The sequence below is a fragment of the Halichoerus grypus genome, chromosome 7 (assembly GCF_964656455.1).
Source record: "Halichoerus grypus chromosome 7, mHalGry1.hap1.1, whole genome shotgun sequence".
Classification (NCBI taxonomy): Eukaryota; Metazoa; Chordata; class Mammalia; order Carnivora; family Phocidae; genus Halichoerus; species Halichoerus grypus.
In genome coordinates this window covers 108473249-108494685 of record NC_135718.1, presented here as the reverse complement: position 1 = coordinate 108494685, position 21437 = coordinate 108473249, and the positions used below count along the sequence as shown (strand labels likewise).

The 21437-nt window shown below is 43.1% G+C and overlaps 1 protein-coding gene across 3 annotated transcripts in view; it reads right to left on the bottom strand.

Moving 5' to 3' along the window:
- Positions 1-20219, bottom strand: part of SOAT1 (sterol O-acyltransferase 1) — a 76672-nt gene extending 56453 nt beyond the window's left edge. The window contains exons 1-2 of one of the 3 annotated variants that reach the window (XM_078078032.1): positions 20011-20219; positions 6811-6936 (exon numbers count right to left, since the gene is read on the bottom strand). In XM_078078032.1, the coding sequence (XP_077934158.1) occupies positions 6811-6928 (118 nt within the window). In that variant the 5' untranslated portion in view covers positions 6929-6936; positions 20011-20219. Of the gene's footprint in view, positions 1-6810; positions 6937-7961; positions 8186-20010 lie in introns of those variants that run through there. The other 2 variants (XM_036120950.2, XM_036120952.2) reach the window with 2 other exon arrangements.
- Between the last annotated feature and the right edge of the window lie 1218 nt (positions 20220-21437).

Here is a 21437-nt window from a genome sequence, read left to right as displayed (position 1 = left end):
AGCCTTCCAAAAGAATGAAGTATTAATACATGCTAAAACATGGAAAGCTTTATGCTAAGTGAGAAGCCAGACATAAAACATCACATATGCTATAATTCCTTTTATATGAAATGCCCAGAACAAGCAAATCCAAAGTGACAGGAAGTAGATTAGTAGTTGCCAGGGCTGAGAGAAGGGGAGAATGGAGAGTGACTATTACGTGCACAGAGTTCCTTTCTGGGGTGATAAAAATGTTCTAGAAGCAAGCAGCGATGCTGGCTGTGCAGCCTTGTAAATATACTTGCAACCACTGAATTGTATCCTTTAAACTATTAGTGAATTTTATGGTATATGAATTATACCAATAAAAAATTAGGAGGAATAGAAGGAAAAAAGAAAGAGGAAAAAGAGCTATAAGGGGGAGGAGGGAGTAGGAAAATAAAAGAGAAGAAAATGAGGAGGAGAAAAAGAAAAAGAACCTAGACCAAGCTCTACTCAAATCATGTTTCCACATTCAGCATAAAGACAGAACTGGTGGGCACACGGCTGGCTCAATCAGTTGAGGTCCCGACTCTTGGTTTCGGCTCAGGTCATGATCTTGGGGTCATGGGATCGAGCCCCACGCCAGGCTCCAAGCTCAGCAGTAAGTCTGCTTGAGATTCTCTCTCCCTCCTCCCCAGTACTGCCCCCACTCATGTGCACATGCACACTCTCTAATAAATACACAAACCTTAAAAAAAAAAAAAAAAATAGAACTGGTAACTGGCAGAGCTAATACTGGGTCTGGATAAGACTCTAAATGTTATTAGCTTTTTCTCTTAAGTTATACAGAGCTGTCATTTCTCTGTACTTCTAGAAGTGAACCATTCCACAGCATATTACAACAATGCAAATCAGAAAGTAAAAGCAGAAACAAACAGCTGCGGATACGGTCATGAAAAGAGATAGTAAGGGAGAAATAGGTTTTTTTTAAATTTAGACATAGTAACAGCTATGTAACAGGGAAGGATAAGTTTACAGAGTATAAGGTAAATGCTGCAACCCAGTACAATATATCAAAAATTTTTTTTTTAAATAACAACTTTGACCCTGCAATTGTACCTTAGGCATCTGAGGAATATGTAAAAATGTTCATTACCATTTGTTTATAGCAGAAAAAAATATTCATCAGGGAAACAAGTAAACATGACACATATAAAATACTTTGTAGCCACTCATCTACTACTTGACAATGGAAAGAGGTCTATCATGGGGTACTTGGAATCCCAGTTACTAAACAACTTATAAAACTATTCTATTTATGTGAGACATTAATAATTTATAGGAATGAAATGTCTGGACAACATATACTCATTTTTTAAAATTTTTTATTGTTATGTTAATCACCATACATTACATCATTAGTTTTTGATAACACATACTCATTTTTCCATGACAGAATTTTGAGTCACTTCTGCTTTCTTATTTATCCTTTTCCGTATTTTTGAACTGAACACTTTAACTGCAGGTACATCATGGCACAATAACAACTTTTTTTTAGATGATGTATTACTTTTAAAATCAGGTAATGTTAACATTTTTTCAATTTAGACAGAAAGTTGTTACCTTCAGAACTGGTATTTCAAACAAATGCCACAAAATACAAGAAAGCTAATTAATCGTAATTTCACCTAATAGGCCCTGGATAAACTAAAGATACTTTTGTGAAAATGTGAATACTATAAAGTCACAGTAATGGTCAGTATTAATTCAATAACCCAAAAGTTGGGTGACACTTTATCAAACTGGTTCACCTCTGAAAATGCAAGGGGGCACTATATAAAGAATTAGGCTGGACACAGGTAACCTGTGAGACTAAACTGAGCAAATTAGGGCATAAAAGTCATCACATCCATAGCTTACTAGATTCTGAACTGCAGAGTAAGAATTCAAGAGGGGAGATGAACCATGAGAGACTATGGACTCTGAGAAACAAACTGACGGTTCTAGAGGGGAGGGGGGTGGGGGGATGGGTTAGCCTGGTGATGGGTATTAAAGAGGGCACGTTCTGCATGGAGCACTGGGTGTTATACGCAAACAATGAATCATGGAACACTACATCAAAAACTAATGATGTAATGTATGGTGATTAACATAACATAATAATAAAAAAAGAATTCAAGAATTTACGCCAAGTTGAGGGTAATAAATCTTTAGAGCAATGTCAAAATGATGTGTTACAAGACAGTTAGGTGTGAGTTCTTGGTAACAGTGGGTCTCAAGTGGCGACACCAGTCAATATTATCCAGCAAACTTTCAAACCTAACATTCCTGGGACCCTTCCTTTGAGATTCTGATTGAGTAGATCTATAATGGGGTCTAATAAGCTGTTTTTGTTGAATGATTTCTTTTCATTCTACAAGTTAATTTTATGTGTCAACTTGACTGGGCTAAGGAATGCCCAGACAGCTGATTATTTCTAGGTGTGAGGGTGTTTCCAGAAGAGATAAGCATTTGAATCAGGCTGAGTAAGAAAGACCCCCCCTCCCCAGTGCTGGAGGGCCTGAGTAGAACAAAAGGCAGAGGAAGGGCAAATTTGTGCACCGGATTAAACTGGGGCATCCGTCTTCTCTCTCCTTCCCTGGTTCTCAGGCCTCAGAGTAAGACTACGCCATCGGCCCCTGGTTGTCAGGCCTCTGAAAACTTTGGATTCGGACTGGTACTACACACTGGCTTCCCTGGGACTCCTGCCTGTAGACGGAAGATTGTGGGACTTCTCAGCCTCCACTTGATAGAATACCTCATAATAAATCTTTCTATGTATCTATATATATCCTATTGGTTCCACTCTTCTGGAGGACTCCAATGCACACACCAATTGAGAACTGCCCCTCTAAGAACTGCCCCTCAGACTTGAACCTACATATCACCTGGAAATCTTATTAAAATAAAACCTTATTCGGGGCGCCTGGGTGGCTCAGTCGGTTAAGCGTCTGCCTTCAGCTCAGGTCATGATCCCAGGGTCCTGGGATCGAGCCCCTCATCAGGCTCCTTGCTCAGCGGGAAGCCTGCTTCTCCCTCTCCTTCTACTGCTTCCCCTGCTTGTGCTTTCTCACTCTCTCTGTCAAATAAATAAAAATCTTTAAAAAATAAAATAAAATAAAACCTTATTCAGTAAAGGTGAGGTGAGGCATTTCTAACAAGTTCCCAGTGGTGCAGATGACCCTAGTCCTGGTTGGTAGGCCACACTGATTGGCCTGGCTTACTCGCAAAGGCCACATTTTACCCATCCGCTTCTTCCCCAAAGTGAACAAATGTTAAATCAAGTGGAGAAACACATTCTATTTTCTGATCAGCATTACAACCAAGGAGGTAATACTTCTTAAGCTAAACAATTCAATTTTTAATATCTGCATTAGAACATGGAATGTTTAAAATTTAAATTAACTAAGACAATAAGAAGTACTGAAAATATGCAGAAATTAGAGTAATTTAAAAGCTTTTTACAAATTGTAACATAAAGAGAAAAATCGTATCTGGCGACAGAAAGTTTCAATAAAAAGGGATTTTTCTGTCTCCAAGACTGACAACATGGATTATCACCCCATCCCAGGATCATAGAAGGAGAAGGTTTCTACTCAATGCTGACTCACCCTTGTGTACAAATTTCACATTTTAGGACACCTAGGTGGCTCGTGGCTCAGTTGGTTAAGCAACTGCCTTCGGCTCAGGTCATGATCCTGGAGTCCCAGGATCAAGTCCCACATCGGGCTCCCTGCTTGGCAGGGAGTCTGCTTCTCCCTCTGACCCTCCCCCCTCTCATGCTCTCTCTCTCTCTCATTCTCTCGCTCTCTCAAATAAATAAATAAAATCTTCAAAAAGAAATTTTCACATTTTATATCACATTAAAACAATACACAAAATAAATACTTCATAAATAGCTAATGAAGAACCTAACAATCGATAAACTTCATCATGCAAAAATAAGCAGCAACATTTATATTCCTATATATAGCTGCTGTATTTACAATTAGATTTAAATAGGAAAAGCAAAAGAATGTTTCTCTATGAAAGAAGTCTCACGATGCCAAAGACAACCTGTCTCAGAAAGTTCCATCCCTATTTGTTAACCAAACAAGGCTCAAATTTCAAATCCTTCTTGAAATCAAACCTATACAAATGTCATTGCAAAAATAGGCTGATGCAACAGATGACATCAGCTGGAGTTGTGTTTACAGGTCTATCAATCTTAAGCATTAAGCCTTGACCTTAACATCAAGCACTGTGTCGTACTCTTTGTATTTGTGTGTTAAGCAAATTTGGATAGAACTAATAAAACTCCCTAATCTCTCCCTCCCCCAAGATTTATAGCCCTGTACTGAACTAAGTTAGGTACCCTGCTAATTAGTCTCACTATGCTCATTACATCCACCAGGAGTAATTAGTAGCACTTATTTGTAATAATCTAATTACGTTATTTTTTTTTTTTTTTAAAGATTTTATTTATTTATTTGACAGAGAGAGACACAGTGAGAGAGGGAACACAAGCAGGGGGAGTGGGAGAGGGAGAAGCAGGCTTCCCGCGGAGCAGAGAGCCCGATATGGGACTCGATCCCAGGACCCTGGGACCATGACCCGAGCCGAAGGCAGTTGCCTAACAACTGAGCCACCCAGGCGCCCTAATCTAATTACGTTATTTGGGGGAGGGATTCTCATTCACTTAACATGGAACTCCATAAGGGCAAACACACACGTACTGATCACTGCGGTAGCCCCAGTGCCTAGCAGGGCACCAATAATTATTAATAGGTTAGGTGGCTGAAGGAATAAATATATGGATGGTGTCTAAAACACAGTACATAATGTTCACTGAATTCATTAACAAGAAAGGGCTTATTTTCTCATTTCTTTGTTACCAGATACAAGAAACTCTACGTAACATAAATCCTGAAGTAGACACTGCTAATTCCACTTGCATCAATAAAGCTCACCTCTGACATGTGCAGCAATTTACACACCAGTGTCACCAGTATAATGCGGCTGTGACTGGCACTTAAATCACAATGTTCCTTTCTATTCTCCTTATCAATTTATTTTTTACCTCTGTACCTTCACAATACCAGCATACGCACTTATAATAAAGAGAGCTAAAGAGATGGCAGTCCCTTCTCTAAAACACTGCATTTGTTATTGCATTAACTCACCTCAAAAATATTACAAGTCCAGGGCGCCTGGGTCTGTCAGTCATTAAGCGTCTGCCTTCGGCTCAGGTCATGATCCCAGGGTCTTGGGATCGAGCCCCGCATCGGGCTCCCTGCTTCTCCCTCTCCCACTCCCCCTGCTTGTGTTCCCTCTCTCACTGTGTCTCTCTCTGTCAAATAAATAAATAACATCTTTAAAAAAAAAAAGTATTACAAGTCTCTCTCACAGCTGCTGTAGCTCTTACTGATCTCTGAATCAAGTTAGCTGCTTTTTCTTTAGAGCACTGACTAATGAACCTATCGCATGGGCAAAGACCCTATCAATATCGTCGTCCTTAGCCACGTGGACTCTGGCAAGTCCACCCCCGCCAGGCATCCAGCTCATCTACAAGCTGGGGAGCACTGATGAAAGAACCACTGAGACGTTCAAGGAGGAGGCAGGAGTGATGAGCAAGGGCTCCTTCAAATATGCCCAGGTGCGGGACAAGCTGAAGGTGGAGGGACAGTGTGGCATCACCACTCCCATCTCCCTATGGAAGTCAGACTAGCCACCATGCCATCACCATCATCAGTGCCCCAGGCCCCGGGGACTTCGTCAAGAATGTGACCACTGGACATCCGAGGCCAACTGTGCCGTGCTCATCATGGCGGCAGCATGCTCAAGTTCAAAGCCGGCATCTCCAAGAAAGGCACACCTGCGAACACGCACTGGGGCCTACACGCTGCGCCTGAAGCAGCTTGCAGCTCATGGCGGCCGTCAACGAGAGCGATGTTGCCGAGCCTACCTCAGCGCCATGCACTTCCAGATCACTAAGAAGTGAGCAACTGCCTGAAGAAGATCGGCTACAACCTGGCCGCCGTGGCCTTTGTGCCCATCTCAGGCTGGCACAGCAACAATGTGCCCTGGCTGGAAGGTCAAGAGGACAAATGAAACATCACCAGGGTGACTCTGCTGGAAGTCTCTGGACTCTACCCTCCCACCCAGTCGACAAGCCCCTGAGGCTGCCTCTGTACCTGGGATGGTGGTCACCTTCGTCCCCACCAGTGTCACCTGAGCTCAAGTCTGTGGAGATGCCCCACGACGCCTGTCGGAGGCCCCGCCTGGTTGACAATGTGGGCTCCGACATGAAGCATGTGTCCGAGAAGTGGCCGGAGACAGCAGGAACGACTGCGGAGGCTGGCCGGGCTCTGGCACAGGTGATGGTCCTCAACCACCCCAGGCAGACCCACGCTGGCTACGGCCCAGTGCTGGACTGCCACACGGCTCACATCCCCCGAACGGAGGGAAAACACTAACCAGCACTCGGCCAAGAGGCTGGAGGACAACCCAAAGCCCTGAGGCCTGGGGAGGTGGCCCCTGTGCAGACGGCCCCCAGCAAGGCCGTGCGTGTGTGAAGACCTTCTCTGAGTACCACGTCTAGGCCATTTTGCTGTGCAGGACATGACACAAATGGCGGTCCTTGGAGTTATCAAGGCAGCAGATAAGAAGTCATCCCCTGCCAGCAAGGTCCCCGAGTCCATAGTAGTGAAGCATGTCCTCCGCAGTGTCCTCCACAATCTTCACTAAAAAATTACTCCACATCCCACATATTTACTGAGTAAGGTTAATAAAACTTAAATAGCTGAAAAAAGAAAAAATTAAAAGCCTCACCATTACTAGGTGTCTCTAGGGACTCCTTTGAAGGGCTTCTCTCGTCTTGCTTTTCCTCCGAATTTTCCCTGGACTTTGACAGCCGTTTTCTTAGAGACGTCTTCTCTTCACCCACCATCGTGTTATCTAGGAAGTAAGACATAAAAAGCTTTTGTGGGAGAGGAAAACTTCTCCTTTCTTCCCTTCATACTGGGCTGGTCTGATAATCATACTGACGTTAAGACGGATTAACTGGAGAAAAACACATTTAATTTCATATGTAGGGGAGCCCATAAAAATATGGGACCAAAGCAGGCAACGCTGTATCTTTTCAGACAAAGAAACAATAAACATGTGAAGAATTGCTAAAACAAAGGGATTTGGAGTTGGGGTAGTAGTAAATCACTGAAGAAGTTACAAGGTTTGTTAAACCCAGCCTTCTCAGCCCTAAATTCCTTCTGTCTGGTGATAGGGATGTCTTCTACCCTCCTGGTACAGGGAGGGTATATTTCACATGGGAGATTTACTTCCTGTTTTCAGGAAGACAAAGGAGGCTCAGAGGGTCCTCCCTGCACTGGATGTTCTTAAGTAACCTTGATTCAAAATAATCAATATGCCAAAGTACATTTTTGGGTGGCATATTTTGCACCCCTTCACTGTGAAGTATCTGACTTAGGCAAATGTCACAATATCACCATATTTAGGGGAGGTGAAAAACGACATATCCTGTTCCTTTTGTTTTACTTTAATCATGTTTAAGCATTTTCTGAGTACAATATACTATAACAAATTCAAAGAAATTAGTCCTTATAAAACAATTGGTTTCAAAGGTCCTTATTTAAACAAAGCCCCCATCCTAAAAGAACAATTTAGTTGAACAAGGCATAAGTATATGAAAAATTCAGAATTAAATAACAGGGGGCGTCTGGGGGGCACAGTTGTTTGAGCGTCCAACTCTTGGTTTCGGCTCAGGTCATGATCTCAGAGTCGTGAGACTGAGCCCCAAACAGGGCTCCATGCTCAACAGGAAGTCTGCTTGAGTCTCTCTCTTTCTCCCCCCGCCAATAAATAAATAAATCTTTAAAAAGAAATAATTAGATAATAGAAGGTAAGTACAAAGATGCTACAAAGTAGGGTAGAATTAACAGTCAAGTCAATGGTAAAAACAATACCTGAAGTTCAGAGATAAAAGAGCTCATGAAGAGATGCAAGGTTTCATAGAAAAGAAGGTATTTGAACTGAGTCCTGAAGGATGAGAGCAGAGCACTCCACGGATGAGACAGGGTTAAAACAAGGTCCTTCCAAGCCCTGTCAGGGGACCATGACTAATCAGACTACTTTAGTAGAGGACAAGAAACAAGCTTTTGTTGAGTAGCTAAAAGTTAGAGGACTCCACTGGGTGCTTTACATTTTCTCATCTAATCTTCGTAACTCTGCAAAAAAAGATGTTATTAATGGCAGTTCATATATTAAAAAAAGGCTCAAACTGTACTGTCAATGCCCTCTGCCCACACACCAGGAACATACCTATAGTTGAACAAGTTGAATTTATTAAGAACACGCACCAAGGGAAACTATGGGGAATCTCAGAATATCAAAAATGACTTACTTAGGATTTGGGAATTGGCTAGGTGATTTTTTGGAAGAGTTCAAAGAAGAAGGGGTTCACTCTAGTTGGGTACTGTCAGAAAGTGGGAACAATTCTATGACTGGGTATATCAACAAATCTCTTTAGGGAGGCTAAAGCTGTAACCAGTAGAACAGCAATAATCATTCACATTATAGCCTGGAGAAAGGGATATTGGCTATTTTGTGACTTGGACAATGTTCATGTTTTATCTAGGTCAAGACATGATTATGGCATGTTATTTTTGTCTTGATCCATTTTGGTCACAGAGTAGCCTTGTCTGATGCTGATATTCAATGAAATTGTTCATGTTCAACCCAGGAACACCAGGAAGACCCAGATGTTAAGTGCCAGGCTAGCTCACAACATCAAGGCCAGCTGACGGTACCAGCACAGCTCCAGGATGCCAAGGGCTGTTCTTCTCCTGACAGTAACTTGCCCAAGACCACACAGGGCCAGATTTGGACCTGGCTCAGATCCAAACCACAAACACCATTAACTCTCTGAATTTTTTTTAAGTTGGTAACAGAGAAATGGGAAAGGGGAAAAGACTAGAAAGGAGAGCCAGAGTTAAACTATAAAGGTCTAAGAAAGGAGGATTTTTTTTCAGCTAGGCAGTGGTGAGCCATTCTAAGCACTGAAAAATAGGATCACAGTCAAATTTTAGGCAGATCAATATCAACACAGCACAAGGTTGACTCCAAAGCAGTGCACGACTATGTTTTCATTAGTCTGAGGCAAAAAGAAAAATAATGAAGTCCTCATACATAATTTTTAAAGCTACATATTCTTAAATTCTAATATTATGGTCTTTCTAAACTTTTAAAATGTCCTTTCCAGTATGAAATGTAGTACATGGTGAGTTTGTTTTCTTAAGTATCCCTCCTTAGCAATGTAAACATCTGACTAATCTAGATCATTTCCCTTCTAATTTTTTCAGAAATCAAACAAATGAAACAGAATTATGGATCAGGTTGAAATTTTAGGAGACCAGTAAGATCCAATTCAGAGGAACCTAGGAAAGAGGTCAGGGCAACTGATGAAGTTAAAAGTGCTTTGTTAAGGGGCGCCTGGGTGGCTCAGTCGTTAAGCGTCTGCCTTTGGCTCAGGTCATGATCCCAGGGTCCTGGGATCGAGCCCCGCATCGGGCTCCCTGCTCTGCGGGAAGCCTGCTTCTCCCTCTCCCACTCCCTCTGCTTGTGTTCCCTCTCTCGCTGTGTCTCTCTCTGTCAAATAAATAAGATCTTTAAAAAAAAAAAAAAAAGTGCTTTGTTAACAGTGGCAGAAGCCAGAATAGCATCTAACCTCTCCAACAGAAAAGAGAAGTGACAACAGACAACTAAACTCTGGGGGATGCGCTCAAAGTAAGACATCAAGAAGTAGAGAAGAAATCAGGGAAGAAAACAATAGAGATACAAAGATGCACAAAAGAACCAAGATGTTCCAGGAGGCCTGGGGTGGTTCAGTCGGTTGTCTGCCTTTGGCTCAGGTCATGATCACAGGGTCCTGGGATCGAGTCCCGCATCGGGCTCCCTGCTCAGCGGGGAGCCTGCTTCTCCCTCTGCCTGCCGCTCCCCCTACTCATTCTCTCTGACAAATAAATAAAATCTTTAAAAAAAAAAAAAAAAAGAGCCAAGATGTTTCAAAAAGGAAGGAATTATACAGGGGATAATGAGGAATTAAAAAATGATTGTACTTTTTTTTTTTTGCATCTGAAAAGGGACATGACGGGGACTATACTTTTGCATGTTTATGTGCTTCATGTGTATTTTAATCTCAATATAATCTGTAAGGCAGATATGTTATTTTATTCCCCAAATACGGTCTTTGGTCACCATGTCTCTCCCTATAGTCTTTCCCATCTCTAGAAGGCCGTTTCCCCTGTGCCCTTTATCTAGCTAACCCAACCCGCCCAGCAAAGTAAGGGTCACAGCTGCAGCAGTAGGAACACCAGTAACAACACAGCTTTGATTTAATGAGCAGCTATTACGTACCTACCAGATACTGCACTGCCAAGTCCTTTACGCTGTCAATCTTTACAACCGTAGGTGGCAGGTATTAGCCTCATTTTACAGGTGAGAGAAATAAAGTTTAGAGGGAATTTAACTTGCCCGAATCATATAATTCTCCAACAGCAGAACTGAGATCCAACACCAAACCCAAGGATTCCACAGCCTAGCCTGTAATCAGCAGATGACCTCAAATGACCTCCCATGCTGAGGTTTCTCTGACCACCATCTCTCACGTCACCCCCTCCTCTGCGGTCCCACTACACTCAGCGACACTATCTGCCTCTTACACTAAGCATAAGCTTCTCCAAGACCAGGACGAAATGGCATTTTCTCTTTGAAACCCTCAAATCCAATGGGGGAGTATCTGGAGCAAAACAGGCATGCAGTAGTACAGAGCTATCAGTTAATACGACCAGTTATTCTGACAGGATACAGTGCTCCTCACAGAGAATCAGGAGGAAAACATATGCTGGGGGGATGATAACAAGCATCATCTTTACTGTGAACAGCTTTCTACATCCTACTCATCAAGATCTATGACAACTGTTTTTTTTTTTTTTAAGATTTTATTTATTTATTTGACAGAGAGAGAGAGAGAGAGAGAGCGCACAAGTAGGCAGAATGGCAGGCAGAGGGAGAGGAGAAGCAGGCTCTCCCCTGAGCAGGGAGCCAGACGTGGGGCTCAAACCCAGGACCCCAGGATCATGACCTGAGCCGAAGGCAGCCGCTTAACCTACTGAGCCACCCAGGCGCCCCTATGACAACTGTTCTTAATCGGGGGTGGGGAGGGGTCCCCTAGACTTCTAAGGGTATGCAAAAACTTCAAATATTTCAGTAATTGAAATAATTACATATTTTATCACATAAAACAAGTTGTACAGGCTGACTAAAACAATGTTACTTTGCTTTTGGCTGATACTATATCATGCTGATTACATGTCGATTAAAAGCACTATATCAACATGATTACACGTTGATTAAAAGCACTAATTAATGGGGCGCCTGGGTGGCTCAATCAGTTGAACATCCGACCCTTGGCCTCAGCTTAGGTCTTGATCTCAGGGTCATGATTCAGGCCCCGCCGTAAGCTTCACGCTAGTTGTGGAGCCTACTTTAAAAAAGGTGAAAAAAAAATACTTAATAAAAGGGGCGCCTGGGTTGCTCAGTCTGTTAAGTGTCTGCCTTTGGCTCAGGTCATGATCCCAGGGTCCTGGGATCAAGTCCCACGTCGGGCTCCCTGCTCCGCGGGGAGTCTGCTTCTCTCTCTCCCTCTGCTCCTCCCTCTGCTCGTGCTCTCGTTCTCTAAAAAAAAATACTTAATAAAACAAGTTTGACAAATAAATGCTGTTTAACAGGCAAAAAAAAAAATTTAAGCCTGGATACCCTATAGAATGAAAACATTAAGAGAGTTCTTGGTGATGAGACTAGGAGCCAACAAACCAGTCTAGAGAAGAAAGCCTTCTTTCAAAAGCTAAAACACAGGTACTGAGCCTGCACAATTACACTGCCATAGTTTAATATCATTTTTTTTTTAAGATTTTATTTATTTATTTGAGAGAGAGAGAATGAGAGACAGATAGCAAGAGAGGGAAGAGGGTCAGAGGGAGAAGCGGACGCCCCGCTGAGCAGGGAGCCCGATGTGGGACTTGATCCCGGGACTCCAGGATCATGACCTGAGCCGAAGGCAGTCGCTTAACTAACTGAGCCACCCAGGCGCCCACACTGCCATAGTTTAAATCTACTTATTTTGGAAGTGAATACTAACTTCTTTGGCCTCAATATCCTCTACTTTGCAGGGAGTGAGAATTTCGAAGGCACAGGATTTGGTATCCCAACACTAAGAGGTAGTTTACACCCCTGCTCCGTCACATCGCTGTGTCCTCGGTAAATCCTCCAACCTCTCTGCGTCGGTTTCCTCATCTAGAACATGAAGATAAATACTACTGCACCGAGCTACAACAAAAGAAGACAATATACACTAAAGTGCCATCGTTATTAATAACCAAGTTTGCAAAATTAACCAAGTAATCTGATACCTACATATCTATCTCCTATATGATAAATGGCAGTCAAACAAACCATATCATCCCTCAAATTCTACTGTGTTTGCTTTTATGATGTACTAGATGAGGACAAATAAAGGGCCGTATTTATATACTTTCTCAAATGCAGCTCAAACACCATGTGGCTTCCAAGAAAATATTAACAAATTTTATTATTGTCATATATACAGACGTTAGGAAGGACAAATTACTTAAAATGGTTCACCTCAGGGCACCTGAGTGGCACACTTGGTTAGGCGTCTGCCTCTTGGTTTCAGCTTAGGTCATGATCTCAGGGTCGTGAAATCGAACCCTACAGCAGGCTCCTTGCTCAGTGCAGAATCTACTTGGGGGTTCTCTCTCTCTCTCCCTCTGCCCTTCCACCCCATGCTCTCACACTTGCTATCTCTCTCTCTCTCTGGAGTAAATAAATCTTAAAAAAAAATAGCTCACCTCAATTTTGATCAAATCCTCAGATCATGTGAATCATAAGATTATGAGGGTACATCTGAACCTCACTCACTTCCCCCCCACCACCACTAATTTTTCTACACTTAACTTCAACATCCATGTATAAAGATCCATCCAATACCCTGGGGCCTCCCAGCTCCTTGACTTTCTGTCTCCAAAAAGCTGTCCTTATGTTCCAGTCATACCTTCCCCTAGAACTTACTGTTAACCAACAACGGCACCATGTCCATAATTCTGATTCCCAGCAACTGAACCACTGATGTTCCCTCCAATTCCATTCTCGCAGTCTTCCCCATCTCAGATCATGGGACTAGCAGTCACTCTGCCCAGATTTGAAAAAAAACCTAGGAGTCATCCTTAATTCTTGACTTCCCTTTATCCAATCCAAAAGCAAATCCATCTTACTCTGCCTTCAAACTAAATCCCCAACTGTGAGGTCTTCTCACCACATCCACCACGTTCGCCAGTCTAAGCACAGTCCTCTCTCACTATAGTTCCCTCCTAACTGGTCCGTCTTCATTTTCTCCCTTCTGCTCTATTTTTTAACACAGCACCCAGACTAATCCTTCTAAGATAAGTCAGAGCAAATCATCCCCCTGATCAAAACCCTCCAAACAGTGGATTTTAAGTCCTCACCATTGTCTAGTAACTCTTCCATGATCCGCCACTCACCTCCGTGCCCCTCCCCCAGCACCCTCCACTTCCCACAACTCTCTCACTTGCTCTGCTCTAATTACTTTGGCCTTCTGCTGTTTCTTGGACAAGCCAAGCTCATTCCTACTCACAGGTCTTTGCCATTTCCTCTGTCTAGAGTATCTCCCCCCAGATACTGTCAAGGCTCTCTCCTTCACTTCATCCAAGTTCTCTGTTCAAACATCCCCTCCTCGGGGACTCCCCTCTCTACCTTGACTAAACACTCTTGCACCCTCTTACCCTCTTATCCCTTACTTTGCTTTATTTTTCTTCAGAGCACTTACTGCCCAGCACCTTATAGCATTTATTGTTTATCAACCCCACAAGACTAGAATCCCAAAGAAAAGTAAAATTTTGTCTTGTTCATTATTTTCTCCAAGTATCTAGAACCATGCCTGGAACACCCTGCACTTAATACACCTTTATTAAGTGGATAAAGTATTACCAAGCATTTTCACATATGTTAAGGGAATGAAACAATGGTCCTTCACGCGTCCGTGAAGAACATGAGAGTCAAAATGATGTTCACTTTTATTTCTACCTTCACCTATTAACACTAAAAGATAAATATAAAACAGTTTATGAGGACATTTACCCAGCTTGGGATTTAAATTATCTATATACACACACATAAAAATGCTCTGTTCTAGAGCTTCAGACTTCTCATCAGCATCTGCTTTCAGGACCCAATTCTAAATGTAGGTTGCCTAAGAGACTCTGAAAAAACATTTTCTGACAAATGCCAGGCTCTTTACTCCACTAGAAAATCTCTCAAACTTGAGAGATTATTCTCCTGAAATGATTCAAATAATTAGAAAAACATTAAGAATTGTGAGTTCCCTTTAGTGGGTACTTACTATTTGCTATACTCTCTGATAAGACCTTTGTGTACATTTGTGTACATTCCCTCCTTTAATCCTAACAATAACCCTATGAGGGAGGTAATCCTGTCTGGCATCTTCAAACAGAAAAAGGCAGTGACTGCCAGAGGCATAACTCTAGACGACAGTAAAGAAAGAAAACTTTATATATTTTTTTAAGATTTTATTTATTTGTCAGAGAGAGAGAGAGAGAGCACAAGCAGGGGGAGGGGCAGAAGGAGAGGTAGGCTCCCTGCTGAGCAGGGAGCCCAATGAGGGACTCAACCCCAAGACCCTGGGATCAAGACCTAAGCCAAAGGCAGCCACTTAAACAACCGAGCCACCCTGGCATCAGAAGAAAGAAAACTTTAAAAGTAGGAATCAACATTAAAAAGAGAGAGCAAGAGCAGGTCTTTTAGTGAAGGACCAAAAGGGTTATGTTTCCTATAAGGCCCATAAAACATCACTGTATCAAATCAGACCTTAAAAGTTCATGCTCTAATGACCCTGGCACCTTAAAAAGGTTATGCTAGTTTAAACTTAGAAGGCAGGAAAAAACTTTTTAATTTGCAATGAAAAAATTTTTTAAGTTCTGACACTTAAAAGGTATATGCCAAGTATCTGAAAATTCATGTAGATTAAGCATCTCTTTCTACTATGATATTAGATAAACGTGTTGCAATAATACAGAGGTCTACCCCATTACACTGTTCACATGCACACGCACGTGCATGAGCACACACATACAGATATACACACCCTGTATCCAAAGAAGGTATAACATACCATTTAGGGAAGTCAAACAGGTCCTCATGGAGGAGGTGATATTAGAGTCAGAGTTCAAAGAAGAAACAGAAGTTTCTAGATATCAAAACAGGATGGGAAGGAGAGCACTCTATGAAAAACCTAAGTTCAGACCTTGGTGATGGATTCACTATTTCAAATATTTTATTGAGGTCTACTACAGTACCAAGCCCTGGGATGCAAAAATGACTACATAACAGCCTGTGCCCTCAAAGAGTGAAAATCTAGTGGGCAAAAGACATAAAAACATAATTATAACACCTAGCAGTATTACAGAACAGTAACTGAGATGTACAGGGTATTAAATACAGGCCTGGCGCCCAACAGAACTTAGGGGCAATTAAGAAAGGTTTCCTGAAGAAAGGAAAATCTAGGGGCACCTGGGTGGTTCAGTCGTTAAGCGGCTGCCTTCAGCTCAGGTCATCGATCCCAGAGTCCTGAGATCAAGCCCCACATCGGGCTCCCTGCTCAGCAGGGAGCCTGCTTCTCCCTCTCCCACTCCCCCTGCTTGTGTTCCTGCTCTCGCTGTCTCTCTCAAATAAATAAAATCTTTAAAAAAAAAAAAAGTAAAATCTAGGTTAAATCTTAAATGAAGAGAAGGTGTAAGGTTGGAGAACAGGGTACATGGAAGGGCATGAACAAAAGGTCAAGGACCCTCAGGGACTGATTAAAAGGAGTTTGCAATTTAACACACAAACAAGGAGCTACAGAGGTCTTTAAACAAGAGGCTGGGGGCGCCTGGCAGGCTCAGTCAGTGCAGTATGCGACTCTTGATCTCGGGTTGTGAGTTCAAGCTCCACGTTGGGTGCTGAGATTACTTAAAAAAAAAAAAATCTTAAAAAATTTAGAAAAAATAAACAAGAGGGTGACTTGATATTTGTCTTTTAGTAACATAATTGAGGCAACAATGTGGAGGACGAGAGATTGGCAAGGACAATTAGCACACACACAAAAAAGATAAGGGCCTGAAATTAGGCCCAATCGGCATGTGATTATTAAATGAACAAATGATTTCACAAATTAGAGATAAGGGAGATAAATTTACAAGCATTAGCTGAGGCATCTAGGATATTCAGGTGGCTATATCCAGAAGGCATCTGGAAATACAGATCCAGAGTTTTCTAACTCAGCTGACTAAGGTTATGGGTGTGCCATTAAGCTAAGTAACTACAGGTGGAAAAAGGTGTGGATAAGATCAGTATGATGTGCCTGTGGGTCAGCCAAGTGATGATGAAAAAGCAGACAGGTGAACGTACAAGTCTGGACTAGAGACAAAGAACTGGATTCATCAGTGGCAGCAGCAACGGCCAAGGCACAGGAAGGAAATCTCCCGGGGAGAGACCATATATCAAGAAATAACTTAGGAAATAATAAAGCTAACATTTCCCTAGTACTTACTATGGCTCCATTCAATCCTCACAACAATCTATGCAGTAGATACTATTATCCCATATTACAGGTTAAGTAATTTTCCCAATATTACAAGACACTTAAAGAACAGTGAAAAAGCAAGGCCTAGGAGAGATTGGAGGAGAACTGGGAGCAAGCAATGTTAGAAATCCAGTTAAAAGATTCAAGAAGTTATCTGATCAATATCATGGAAAATTCAAGAAAGACAAAAAAAAAAGAAGAAGAAAATAAAGGAGGGTGAGACCTAGAATATTTCACAATTTGGGGACATTAATAGTTACAATTTACTTTACTTGTACAATTTGTTTCAGGAAGGACAAAGAAATATACTGGATTAGGTTGCAAAATGAGTTGAGGAAGTAAAAACAGTGATCATAAGACTAGTCTCTCAAAAGGGCCCAGCAATAAAGGAAGCAGGAACTAATGTTTACTAAGCCATAACATTTACAGTGCTGGGCAGCAGGGCAGGTGCACCACATATCTCATCTAACATTTGCATTTTAAAAGATGCAAAAGATTCGGAAACACTATAAAGCCTGTTCAAAGTCACACAGCCAGTAAGTGGCAATGGAAACATTTACACTCAAGGTGATGTAAAGCTGACCAGAGACCTATTTTAAAATACAACATACAGACTGGAAAATTATTTAAGATTCCAATCTGTGCATTAGTTTTGTAATGTTCGGTGTGATAGTATCTAATTTGCCTTAAGAAAGCAACACAAGGGGCACCTGGGTGGCTTGGTCCAGTAAGCGTGTGCCTTCAGCTCCGGTCATGATCCTGGGGTCCTGGGATCAAGCCCAGCATCGGGCTCCCTGCTCAGCGGGGAGCCTGCTTCTCCCTCTCTGCCTCTCTCGCTCTGTCAAATAAATAAAATCTTTATTTTTTTTAAGATTTTATTTATTTGACAGAGAGAGCGAGAGCGAGAGTGCACAAGCAGGGGGAGTGGCAGGCAGAGGGAGAAGCAGGCTCCCTGCTGAGCAAGGAGCCCGACGTGGAACTCAATCCCAGGACCCCGGGGATCATGACCTGAGCCGAAGGCAGATGCGTTTAACCGACTGAGCCACCCAGGCATCCCTAAATAAAAAAAAGCAACACAAAATTGACTTGAGAACAAATGAACCATGTTGGAAAGAATGTCAACTTTAGCCTACCCACAGTGTACCTATTAAAAAAGCTTTCAGGGGCGCCTGGGTGGCTCAGTTGGTTAAGCAACTGCCTTCGGCTCAGGTCACGATCCTGAAGTCCCAGGATGGAGTCCCGCAGCAGGCTCCCTGCTCAGGAGGGAGTCTGCTTCTCCCTCTGACCCTCCCCCCTCTTGTGCTCTCTCTCATTCTCTCTCAAATAAAAATAGATAGGTAGATAAACAAACAAACAAGCAAGCAAGCTTTCAGGGATGCCTGGGTGGCTCAGTGAGTTAAGCGTCTGCCTTGGGCTCAGGTCAGGATCCCAGGGTCCTAGGATCGAGTTCCACATCAGGCTCCTTGCTCAGCGGGGAGCCTGCTTCTCCCTCTGCCTGCCACTCCCCCTGCTTTGTGCTCTCTCTCTCTCACTCTGACAAATTTAAAAAAGCTTAAAAAAAAAAAAGCTTTCAAAAGAACCTATCAAACAAATAGAGTAACCAACTTACTCTCAATGACCAACTTTGCTAGGTCACTCTCACCTTCAATGAAGGAAAAGAGAACAACTGCAGATGAATTTACAATTCAAAAGATAAAGTTTCTCCCCTTCCCTTCCAAGCAAAGACTTAACCAAGTACAACCCTACACTTATATATCATTATATCATTAAGTCATTAAATCAATTAGCTAAACTAAAGAACCCAAAATTTCATTCACATCTGTATGGTCAATATAATTATTTACCCTATGTGATAAATTTCAAAAAAAAAAGATGTCATTAACTGGCTTTTGTTAAAAACTTTTTTCCATTTCCTTCCCAAAAGGAACAGGCACTCTTTCCTAGTTAACGTTTTCCATTCAAACAAGTTCCTTCCTCTGTTCTCCAACTCATTCATTCTTTCATTGTGCCAGGTGCTAGGCCAGACTCCAGTAATTAAGACATAAATAAGATGCACTAGCCCAGCCTTCATGAAATGTACATGCCAGCAGAAGAAACAATTAAAGCATCTAAGTGACATTACACTGCTGCTAAGGAAAACCAAGTACTAGGAGGGCTTCACAGAGACAGGTTGGATTTCCTACAGTGATATTTGAGGAATGTGTTGGATTTGGGTAAAGGAGAGAATGGTGCATTACAGGTGGAGGAAACACCTAAAGACCATGAGATAGTAAAGAGGCTTTCTTAGAACAAAAATAAAACCAATGTGGCTTGAGCCTAGAGAGCCAGGAGGAAAGTGGCCCAAAATGAAATGGAGAAGAGGGGCAGCAGTATTTTGGTCTTTATTCGAGGAGAATGTGAAATGTTTTGAGAGTTCTAAGCATGTGAGGCATTGAGACACGTGCATTTTTAAATGATTACTCTTGAATATATCAGAACTCCTCCCAAAAGCCATTCTCATGCCTAGACAACACACAAACTTCCCTAACAAGTCATTCATGGAGATTACCCACATAAAGGGGTACAAAAAACCGCTTCAAGTTGAATTCTATGTCAAAGGAAGATACTCTGGAAAAAAAAAAGAGTAGTTTAAACGATGGCAGTGACTTAGAAAGTGACCTGTGAACTTCATCTACATATAAATACGAAAAATAGCGTTTACAGTTGTTTCTCGGTTACAAATAACTTCCAAATACACGTATCAGAGAAACTGAATGGCTATTAACATTTAACAGTGACAGAAAATTACACTTTAATATTTAAAAATAAAATAATGAGCCTGATTAAAGGCTTTGGTGCCCAGACAGCTTTCTATATCTTGAGGTGCCATCTATCCCTTCACACACTTTTTTCCTAAATCAATTCCAGACTTCCTGAGCCCATTTTTGGTTTCGCTTTTTAAAGAATAAAATGCCTTCTGATTCATAACTTTCTTTACTACCAGCTTGAGAGATGCCACAGGATCTGGGGGGCACGTAACAAACCTCCAAGGTTTAAAGGGCTGCCAGCCATGCGGGCGCCCCACGGTAACTTTCCCGCCCTCCCCATCCCCCAAACTCCCCAGGACTCGCGGAGCCTCCCCCTCCCGCGGCTCCCGGCCGCCTCCTCCGCCCTTTGGCCCAGGGCAGCGCCAGGCCCGCCGGGCCGGAGATGCAGCCGCCACTTCTTTCCCCTTCCTCTCCGGCTGAGGCGGGTGGACCCAGGCGGGAAGTGAGGAGCGGATCCGGGAGCATGAGCATTACCTGGGGCCGGAGCCCGATAGCGCGGACCTAGTCAAGAAAGGCAAAGCCGGGTAGCCCCCACGGCGCGGCTGGTAAAAACGTGGGCGTCGGGGAGCTCTCCGGGTGCCCAAAGCCAGCAGCGCAGCCAGCCAGCCCCGCAGCCAGCGAAGATAAAGCTCCCCACTCCCCGGCCTCTCCGCCCCCAGCCTTGCAGCCCGCTACGCAGCGTCACGCGCACGGCCAGCGCCGGCTCGGGATTTCATTGGCGGTCCCTGTCGCCACCAGGCTCCGCCCACCGCCCACGGCCGCCCGCCCCTTCCCGGGCCCGCGGGTACCCAGAACGTAACGCCTATCTGGCCCCGGTGCCCAGAGCCGGGAGCTACGCGCGAGAGGGTAGTGACACCGTTTTGCGCCAGCGATCCAAGGTGCGGCAGAGAGGAGCCCGAGATAACTTCCTACAAGTCCGAAACGGCACCCGGCGTGATAGCTCCGGACCGGCGAGTCTGGAGGCTCTTCCAGAGACTCTCAGAAGCCGCCTCTAGAACCGTGGATCTTTGAAGTTGGAACTGACCCTCTAGGAACAAAATTGAAGCACTAGCCAGCAGCGTTCATCATGGGTTGCTTTAATGCTTTGTAAACTATACTTGACTGTGTCCTTCAGCACAGGCGAACTAGACAAGCAACCAGTGAAATGATGGGGCAATTAAGAAATTAAAAAGGAGACTTCGTAATCAAAGGAAAAATAATGATGCAGAGAGATTTAGGACGTAGATTAGTTGCAACAGTTAATCCGATTTTGCGAAGGCAAAGATGTAGGTGAATTTAAAGTAAAGGTAGGTGAAAAGGGAATGATGAGAGCAGCAGAGACTGAAGGGTCACACTCAGAGCCTGCAAACCAATGCGAGCTAACCTAGCCTGCCTAATGACTGCGACCCTACTCCAAACAAGCTGAGAGGGCCACCCAGGACCCTGTCAAGCTACCCTGAACAAATGGATCACCTATGCTTGAACTGACTACTCTGTGAACCTTTAAACAAAGAGGATTTGTACAAGTTACCCTTGCAGCACTGTTCACCCCAAAGCGGAACTGGCCTCAACAGTCAGTCAGATTCAGAACTGGCAATCATTGGCGGACTTTACAGTTTGCCTCATGTACCATTGTGACTCCTGCCTGCCAACTAGATGGCAAAAGGAGCTGGTAGATCCCGTGGCCTCTGTGCTTCACCTCTTCCCTCCCACCAGTTAAAGAGCAGTAGGAACAGAGGGATTCATACCTGATCGGACTGCTGGCCACTTCATATATACGCCTATAAGACTGTTGTCTTTTCCTTTATTTCCTTTATTTATTTTTTAAAAATGCCTTTTTTTTAATTCCAGCATAGTTAACATACAGTGTTATATTAGTTTCAGGTGTACAATATAGTGATTCAACAATTTTATACATTGCT